General features: G+C 36.1%; 2 protein-coding genes across 2 annotated transcripts; one reads left to right on the forward strand and one right to left on the reverse strand.

Annotated features, from left to right (window-relative positions):
* The first annotated feature begins 215 nt into the window (after positions 1-215).
* Positions 216-1,992, forward strand: LOC109183509 (endochitinase EP3-like). Its single transcript, XM_019333614.1, has 2 exons — positions 216-541; positions 1,565-1,992. The coding sequence occupies exons 1-2, from the start codon at positions 271-273 to the stop codon at positions 1,975-1,977; spliced, it is 684 nt and encodes a 227-aa protein (XP_019189159.1). The 5' UTR covers positions 216-270; the 3' UTR covers positions 1,978-1,992.
* A 3,760-nt stretch (positions 1,993-5,752) lies between these two features.
* Positions 5,753-7,063, reverse strand: LOC109183502 (uncharacterized mitochondrial protein AtMg00810-like). The gene has a single exon (XM_019333607.1). The coding sequence runs from the start codon at positions 7,061-7,063 to the stop codon at positions 5,753-5,755; it is 1,311 nt and encodes a 436-aa protein (XP_019189152.1).
* Between the last annotated feature and the right edge of the window lie 3,052 nt (positions 7,064-10,115).

Here is a 10,115-nt window from a genome sequence, read left to right on the forward strand (position 1 = left end):
GAGATCATGCAAGTCAAAGTAAATACAATATTAGTTCTAAGTAATAAATACTCCGTATAATGGAGGAATTGAGATGGATAAAAAGTCAAAGTCAAAGTCAAAGTCAACAAATACACAAAAACCGTATGAATATGAATCACCTCATCTTTAAAAATATAATGAGGTAATTTGCAGCCAAAGTCAATATAAAGCAAATTTGCAGCCATCAGATAACCCTCTTTACACTATAAATACTCCTATCGCCAACACTTTTGCAATAGTGAAATTAAAATGGCTTATTTTGGTTCACTTTTGGTATGCTTAGCTCTTATTGCAATCTCTCCAAGCAGCGGCGGGTCCGTTTCCGACATCGTGTCAGATGCGTTTTTCAACGGAATTGCCGATCAGGCGGATTCCGGCTGCGAAGGGAAGGGCTTCTACACGCGAACTTCGTTTCTTGACGCCGTCAACTCTTATCCGCAGTTCGGAACGGTTGGTAGCGCCGATGACTCTAAGCGGGAAATTGCGGCGTTTTTCGCCCACGTTACTTACGAAACTGGAAGTAAGTTAATCATCTTTTTTAAGTGTTAGGATCATACGTTTACTAGTGCACTCAAAATTATAGGAATAAGGGTCAAATAGGCCACTGAAGTGCACACCAAAGTGCAATTAGATGATTGAACATTAAAAAGATGCAATTAAATCTCTGAACAACACAAAATTATACAATTAGGTCTAAAATAACCTGTTTACCTGATGTTGTAGGTTACCGATTAAAAAAAAATGTAAAACTAATTTTAAATAAAACAATTAATTTATATATATATATATATATATATATATATATATATATATATATATATATATATATATATATATATATATAAACTAAACCTGGCGGAGACGATTCGTCTCCAGCAGGTTCGTCCCCATGGTCAGGGAGAACCTTTGTCTCCTGACCATGGAGACGAAGGTCTTCGTCTCCAACCAAGCTCTTCGTCTCCGACATGTTTAATTTTTTTTTTAATTTTAATTAATTATTTTATTTAAAATTAGTTTTAAAAATTATTTTTAAAATAGGTAACCTACAATTTCAGGTAAACAGGTCATTTTGGACCTAATTGCATAATTTTGTGTTGTTTAAGAACCCAATTGCATCTTTTTTGAGTTCGGTGGCCTAATTGCACTTTGGTGTGCAATTGAGTAGCCTATTTGACCCTTATTCCAAAATTATAGATAGTAGGAGAAGATGTAACTTTATTTCCTTATACCGCCACCTATTTTCTAGAGTCAGGGTGCTAGACTTAGCTCTTTACCAGCTATTCCTTCTGGCACTAATTAGTCTTAACTCTTGTTGGGATTCAAGCTCCTGACGCTTATCACGGCTAGTAGCGAAAACGTAACTTCATTTCCTTATCCCGTCACACATTTTCGACAGTCAGAGTGCTGAGCTTGGCCCTTTACCAACCTCATCTCAACAATACCCTAGCCAGTAGCCACGTACCAATTTCTGGACTTTACCTTTACTGGCAGAAGAAGTGTTTCTAAATTATTGGTAAATTTTGTTATTAAAATTTATTTTCAGATATGTGCTACATAAATGAGATTGACGGTGCATCCAGAGACTTCTGCGACAAGAGCAACAAACAATATCCCTGTGCACCCGGAAAGAAGTACTATGGTCGTGGGCCGTTCCAACTATCCTGGAATTTCAACTATGGACCGGCCGGCCAAAGCATCGGTTTCGACGGTCTAAACAATCCGGACGTCGTCGCCACAGACCCGGTTATTTCCTTCAAAACCGCCCTGTGGTTTTGGATGAACAACTGCCATTCTCTCATCACCACCGGTCAGGGTTTTGGCGCCACCATTCGCACCATCAGCGGCCAACTTGAGTGCGACGGGACTAATCCGGTCACCGTTAGGAAGAGGGTTGAGTATTACACACAGTACTGCCAGCAACTTGGTGTTCATCCTGGGGATAACCTCACATGCTAAATATATACAACAATAATGTAATAAATATTTTGTACTGTAGTTTAGTTATATATATTTATATTTCTTCAAAAAAAAAATATAGTTATATAAGTATTATATAACAACGGGAAAAAGGATCAAATAGGTCCTCGAACTTTAGTTTAAAAGTCAATTAGGCCTCTAAACTTTTTAAAGGTGCAATTACATTCATCAACAATTCATTTAAGTGCAATGAAGCCCAAAAACAAATTAATTACATGCTATCACATGTCATTAGGGTTCAGGCCACCTTCCGGCGAATTTTCCAGCAAAAAAAAAAAAAAAGTGACCGGCGAAATTTTCGACAAAAGAAGTGACCGGCAAAATTTTCGGCAAATCTGAGTCGGTTGCTGGTCACCTTTTTTTTGTCGAAAAATTCGCCGGAAGGTGGCTTGAACCCTAATGACCTGTGATAGCAGATCATTAACTTGTTTTTGGGCTTCATTGCACCTAAATGAATTGTTGATGGGTGTAATTGAACCTTTAAAAGGTTTAGGGCCTAATTGACTTTTAAGCTAAAGTTGAGGGCATATTTGACCCTTTCCCTATAACATATAAGCAAGCACCTGTGATTTGATAACATCACATTTGTTTTCCCTAATGAAGGTCTCTGGTTCAAATAAACATTATAGTTAAATTTTATATACTCAAATCCCATTCCAGTTCATGGTGTACTAAAAAAAGCATATAAACAATAAAAATTAGTTAAATTTTATATATTTAAATTAATCAAATTATGTTTCTTACCATCATTAATTAATATGACAAATTATAACTTTACATAAGCTTTCATATAAATATAGAGTTAATATAAGTTTATTTATTAATTATTAGATAAATTACATAAATTTATAAACTATATGTTTTATCAACTTTGCGAATTAATAGGGCGTTGAATTAAAGATATTATAATTATAAAATAAAAATATTATATACATATTTTAAAATGTTAAAATATAGGTTAAACCAATTAAAATTTAAATTTAATTATCTAAACTAGGAGTGGGCAATTCGGTTCTGTTTATCCGATCCGAACTAGTAATAGAACATTGAACGGTTCGGTACCGAATCGAACCGAAACCGAACGGTTTGACAAAAATCGAACCGAACTGAATATCATATAAATTTTTTTTTTATAAATAATAATAATAATAATAATAATAATAATAATAATAATAATAATAATAATAATAATAAAGTAAATCCAAGTCTCTTGATGCCTGCTTTGCCGTTCAATTTTTATTCTCACTGGTATCTCCCTTAAAGCTTTTATTTGATTTCTTTATAGTTTGTTCTCTATATTGCACTTTTGTTGTTTGTCGCAATTGTTCTTTACCTCACAATTATATTTAACTTGAGTTATATTTACAATATTAAGGGTTTTTTTTTTTTTTTTTTTTTTTTTTTTTGTTTTTTTTTTTGTTTCATGTTTCTATAAATTAAATTTAATGTGCTTTACAGACATTCTAATGTTAATTTCCAATGCACTATAATTATTTTATAGCACTGGAATATATTTCGAGTGCACTAACAATGACAGATTGTGTCCAAAAATAAATTATATAGTACTTGACACTTGTTCTTCTAATATCAACTTTACAGATAGATGATTATTCATCTTGTCAATAAAACATTTCAAGCGAACCAACTGAAGAGTCGGTTGTGCAAAAGAGTTAACTGATGCTTGGTAATTAGTACTTAGTATTGTGTTTGAACTTTGATTGCTATTTTGTTATATAATGTTTAGAGTTTGGATTTGGATTATGTGAATATGTATTGTTTGATAGTATGTTCGAAAAATTATGAAATGTTGAAATTTGGAGATCTTAAACCGAACCGAATTAAATCTGAACCGTAATCGAACCGAACGGAAATCTAACGTTAAACCGAATGGTTTAACTTATTTATTTATTTATTTATTTATTTTTTTAATTGAAAAACCGAAATCTAAAAACCTGAACCGAAATCCGAAACGCCCACCCCAAATCTAAACAAACATTATATGCACAAACTAAATATTTTATAAAAAAAATACAAATTATTTAATTAGGTGGGATATTAGTTGTTAATTATGGGATTAGAGATCGATTCAAATATTGAATTATACAAAAATTAATATTTACAAACACATAATATAATTTTAAGTAATAAGTTGGCTGGCAAACTAGTTCTAGTTTAGCCAGCTAGCCTCTAGTTGCTCAGTTGCGTTACAAATTATATTTGTTGACCTGTTTAAAATATAGACCAAATCGGATATATATATATATATATATATATATATATATATATATATATATCCTCATTTTATTTCAAAGGCGTTGTACATCTTTTTTCTGAAGGTCATGAGTGAATATTGGGGAACAGATTTGCTAAGTTCTCACTTGAACGAATCTGTTGAATATTGATTTCACCTTTTTTCTAAAGGTTATGAGTGAAGAAGAACTTTGGTGAAATGTGCTTTATTCTGTCTCCCTTGATGTTTCCCTCCTTCAACTGGGCGATACATGCTGCATTGTCTTCATATGTTGTTGTTGGAGTGTCATCCACAGATAGACCACATGCTTCGCTAATGTATTGAGCAATTGATTTAGGTCATACACACTCTCGACTTGCTTCATGAATAGCGATTAGCTCAACATGATTTGAAGAAGTGGCAACAAGTGTTTGCTTAGTGGAACGCCAAGATATAGTTGTACCTGCACTCATAAACAAATAACCAGTTTGGGATCGACTTTATGCGGATCCGAAAGATACCCAACATCTGCAAAACCAACCAAGTCTAATTTAGAATCTTTTGCATAAAATAACCCCAAATAAACAATTCCTTGGAGGTAGCGTAATATATGCTTGATGCCATTCCAGTGCCTTCGTGTTGGACAAGAACTATATCTTGTTAACAAATTAACAGAAAATGCAATATCAGGGCTTGTGTTGTTAGCAAGATACATTAGTGCACCTATTGCACTAAGATATGGCACTTCTGGACCAAGGATTTCTTCATCATCTTCTTGAGGTCGAAAAAGGTCATTTTTCACATCAAGAGATCGAACACTCATCGGGCTACTCAATGGATGTGCTTTATCCATATAAAATCTCCTAAGGACCCTTTTTGTATAATTTGATTGATGGACAAAAATTCCTTTATCCAAATGTTCAATTTGTAGGCTAAGACGGAATTTTGTTATCCCAAGATCTTTCATCTCAAATTCCATTTTCAAATAATCCACTGTTTTTGAGATTTCCTCGGGGGTTCCAATGATGTTCAAATCATCAACATAAACAACGATTATAACGAATCCATGTTTAGATCTCTTTATAAAAACACATGGAGAAATTTGATCATTGGTATAACCTTCTTTTAGTAAATATTCACTAAGTCGGTTATACCACATGCATCCTGATTGTTTTAATCCATATAAAGATCTTTGTAACTTTATTGAATAAAGTTCTCGAGGACTCGTTTTATGCCTTTCAGCCATTTTCAATCCTTCAGGGATTTTCATATAGATATCACTATCAAGTGATCTATACAGATAAGTTATTACCACATCCATTAGTTGCATATTTAGCCTTTCATGTACAGTTAAGCTAATAAGGTATCGTAATGTTATAGCATCCACTACGGGGGAATATGTTTCATCATAATCGATACCTGGTCTTTGAGAGAATCCTTGAGCTACGAGTCTTGCTTTGTATCTCGTAACTTCATTTCTCTCATTTCTCTTTCTTACAAAAACCCATTTACATCCCATAACTTTCACTCTTTCAGGTGTTTGGACGATTGGGACGAATACAATAGAAAAGTTAACCATTGCACTTCACAAGTTGTGGCTGCTAATGCTCTATATTCTGCCTCTGAGGATGATTTAGAGACTGTTGCTTGCTTCTTAGACTTCCATGAAATCAGAGCCTCCCCTAGGAATACACAGAAACCAGTAACAGATTTTCTTGTATCAATACAAGCCCCCCAATCAGAATAAAAAAAAAAAGCCTTGAGCTGTAAATCAGATGTTGTTGGGAAGAAAAGTCCTTGACCAGGGGCAGCTTTTATATATCTCAACACTCTGTGAGCAGCTTGCATATGTAGATGAGTAGGTTTGTCAAGGAATTGAGATAACTGTTGAGTAGCAAAACTAATATCAGGTCTGGTAATTGTCAAGTATATGAGCTTGCCTACTATTCTTCTGTACTGTGAGTTATCTTCAAGTGGCTCTCCCTCATTCTTGCTTAGTTTGTGTGAGGGAACTGTAGGGCTGTGTACTGGTTTTGCATTAGTGTAACCCGTGTCATCAAGCAGCTCCAAAGCATATTTTCTCTGGCAGACTACAATTCCCTTCTTTTGTCTAGCAACTTCTAGGCCAAGGAAATACTTTATAGGCCCTAGATCTTTGATCTGAAAACTGTCATTAAGCTGCTTCTTAACTTCTTGTATGATGTCTAGTTCAGCACTTGCAACAATTATATCATCACCATATACTAACAATGCTACAAAGGAGCTATTTTCACTAAACAAGGAATTATCAGGTAGGGATTGTCTGAATCTCATATTTTGTAGGGCAATACTCAACTTAGTGTTCCATTGCCTACTGGCTTGTTTCAAGCCATATAAAGACTTGATGAACTTGCATACCTGCCCACTTTCTGCTCCTAGGAAACCAAGATGTGGCTGCATATATACTTCTTCTTCTAAATCCCCATGGAGAAAAACATTGTTGACATCCATTTGGTGTATGTGCCAGTTCTTTGCTGCTGCAACTACTAGGAGAGTTCTAATGGTAGTCATCTTAGCTACTGGACTGAATGTGTCCAAGTAATCAACCCCAAGTGTTTGGTTGTAGCCCTTAGCTGCAAGTCTTGCCTTGTATCTGTCTATTGTTCCATCAGCCTTATGTTTGACCTTATAAACCCATTTGCAACCAATTGGTTTATTGGAAGGGGGTAGACTCACCAATTTCCATGTATTGTTCCTTTCCAAAGCTGTGATCTCATCCTGCATTGCCTTTCTCCAACACTCATGTTGGACTGCTTCCTGATAGGTTTTTGGTTCAGAATGGCTGATGATGTTCATGGCAAAGGACTGGAAGGAAGGCTCAAGCCTTTTATAGCTCAGCACTGTACATACAGGATAAGGTGTAGTCTTGACTGTTGCATTTTGGCAAACATAGTCTTGTAGATAGTTAGGAACCTGTTTCTGTATTGTAGATCTTCTTGTAACTTGCTGATTGCTCCTCACTAGGGAATGAGATTTTTGTAGTACTTCAAGTGTTGTTCACTCAATGAATGAGAACATGTATGTTCTGTGCTGCTATTGGCTTGATCATGGATATCATGGATATGCATATCTGTTGGCTGTTCAGGTATCTCATCTCCATGATCCTGCTCAGTATTGTTTGGCTGCTCACAAGATTGAGGTGTATCTGGATCTTCCATAGGGGCCTGATTCATAGTAAGAAGTGTTATTTGACAGATCCCTTCTTGTGAGTGACGGACCTGCTGGAAGGGAAACAAGTGCTCATAGAAAACAACATCTCTTGATATGAATACCTGTTTGGACACCAGATCATACAACTTGTGTCCTTTAGTACCACTGGCATAACCAAGAAAGATACACCTCTTGGCTTTAGCATCCAACTTAAACCTTGGTCCTATAGTAGTTGCATAAGCTAAGCACCCAAAAACCTTCAAATGATGATATTGTGGAACTTTTCCCATCAAAACCTTGTAAGGGACCTGATTGTTGATAGCACTGGATGGCAGTCTGTTGATGATGTAGGCTACATGAAGTAAACACTCACCCCAAAAATGTTCTGGAAAATTTTCTTGGAACTTGAGAGCCCTTGCAATAGATTGCAAATGCCCATGCTTTGTCTCCACTCTACTGTTCTGCTGAGGAGTGTAGGTGCATGAAGTTTGATGCACAATTCCCTTCTGTCTGAAAAAATCAAGCATGTTGAACTCTAAGCCATTATCAGTCCTTATGCATTTTATTTGAGCCCCAAATTGATTCTCTACCAGATTGCAGAATCCTCTGATTATATCTCTGACTTCTGATTTTAAATTCATCAAATATATCCAAACAGTCCTACTATGATCATCCAAAATAGTGAGAAAGTAGTGCTGGCTATGAATGTTGGCTATTTTGTAGGGACCACATATATCAATATGCACTAAATCAAAGCAATTACTTGACAAAGAAACACTAGATTGGAATGGAAGCCTTTTATGTTTTGCCAAATAACAACTATCACATATCAAATTCTTATCAACATGTATCATAGGATCATGCTCCTTTAACAAAACTACTTTGGAGTATGAGGCATGCCACATAGTACATTTGTTTGTGCTAGAAATGGAATTACAGACAATTGAAGAAAGAACATGAGAAACAAGGTAATACAGCCCGTTTTTTAGGTTAGTCCTTCCAATTACTTTGCCATGAGAATCCTGTATAATACACTGATCAGCCCACATTTTCATACTGCAGCTAGTGTCGTTAGTAAAGGATGCTACAGAGATCAAGTTGTAATGGAATCCAGGGACACAAAGCACACTATCTAAGATAAACTCATAAGACGAATAACTGATCCAACAGAAGCAATTTCAGCCTGCTATCCATTAGGTAGACTGACATGCAAGTTATAAGCCTTCTTGTGACTACTAACAGTTCCAAATCACAAACAATATGATGAGTGACACCACTGTCCACAATCCAGTTATTCTTGTCACATCTAAGAGAGTTAAGTGAAGGGAGTATACCTCCATCATGCAGATCAACTGAGGCAGTGTTGATGAACACCTGTGATGATTGATCCAGAGGTGAGTTCATGGGTTCAAGGGCTGGATCTTTTGTCTTTATAAAGTCCAAGAACCTCTTGAAATCATCTTGTGTGAAGGCCATGCTTCTATTATTGGCAGACTGATGTTCTCCTGATGGCCTTTGGACTTGATTTGATGAGGCTTGGTTCCTTGGTATTGGCTTCCAACTAGGTGGATAGCCATGTTGTTTGTAACAATTGTCTTGGGTGTGTCCTGTGTAACCACAGTAGGTGCACACAGGCCTCTTGTTATTGAATGTGCCCTTCTTGCTTCCTCACTGAAAATTTCCTTCTATCCTAGCCATTAAAGCAGTGCTTGTAGAACTGGTTTCTCCTGCTTGATACAGCTGGCTTTCAAAACTTCCATTTGCTATCTGAAATTGCTTTTCTTATTGTGCAACCATGGAATAAGCTTCATTGACATCAGGTAATGACCTCATGAGCATGATTTGATTTCTAGCCCCTGTATATCTTTCGTGTAGGCCAATCAAGAAAATAAACAATTTATCCATTTCAGACTGTTCATTTAGATCATCAATCTTCTTCCCACATTCACACTTGTTTACACAATCACAGTACACCCGAGGTTTTAGAATTGCAAGTTCATCCCGTAGCAGTTTCTGTCTGGTAAAATACTCATTCAACAGATTATGACCTTGCTTAGTCTGGTATATCTCACATTTAATTTCAGCAATTCTAAACAGATCTTGTTTACTGAATCTTCTCTTCAAATCAGTCTGATAGGAATATTTTTGTAAGTTTTGATGAGCCAAATGTATCTTTAGATCCCCTTTGTTTTTAAGTCTTTAGTACAAGCATCATAAATCAGAATATTGAAATCAGAAGGAATCTACCATAGGAAGAACAAAATTAATTTGAGAAATTAATTTTGGTCCTACGAGTATTCATCCGTGAAAGAAGCATAAAGCAATGGCGTTGCAAGGAATGACCGGATGAGCCTAACGGCGAAATGGTAGAGGTCCTTACTCTAAATGATCACACCCGAGATCGATTTCCCCCCCCCCCCCCCCAAGGAAAAGGCAGATTTTTGAAGGAGCACAATGTGTGCTAAAGGAGCACGATGTGTTCAAAAGAGCACAATGTGTCCGAAGGAGCACGATGTGTTCAAAAGAGCACGATGTGTTCAAAAGAGCACAATGTGTCCGAAGGAGCACGATGTGTTCAAAAGAGCACAATGTGTTCGAAGGAGCACAATGTGTTCGAAGGAGCACGATGCTCACCAAAGGAGCACAATGTGACCAATTCTGCTAAGGAGCACAATGCCACCTAAGAAGCACAATGCTG

This window comes from Ipomoea nil, unplaced genomic scaffold (assembly GCF_001879475.1).
Source record: "Ipomoea nil cultivar Tokyo-kokei standard unplaced genomic scaffold, Asagao_1.1 scaffold1129, whole genome shotgun sequence".
Taxonomy (NCBI): Eukaryota; Viridiplantae; Streptophyta; class Magnoliopsida; order Solanales; family Convolvulaceae; genus Ipomoea; species Ipomoea nil.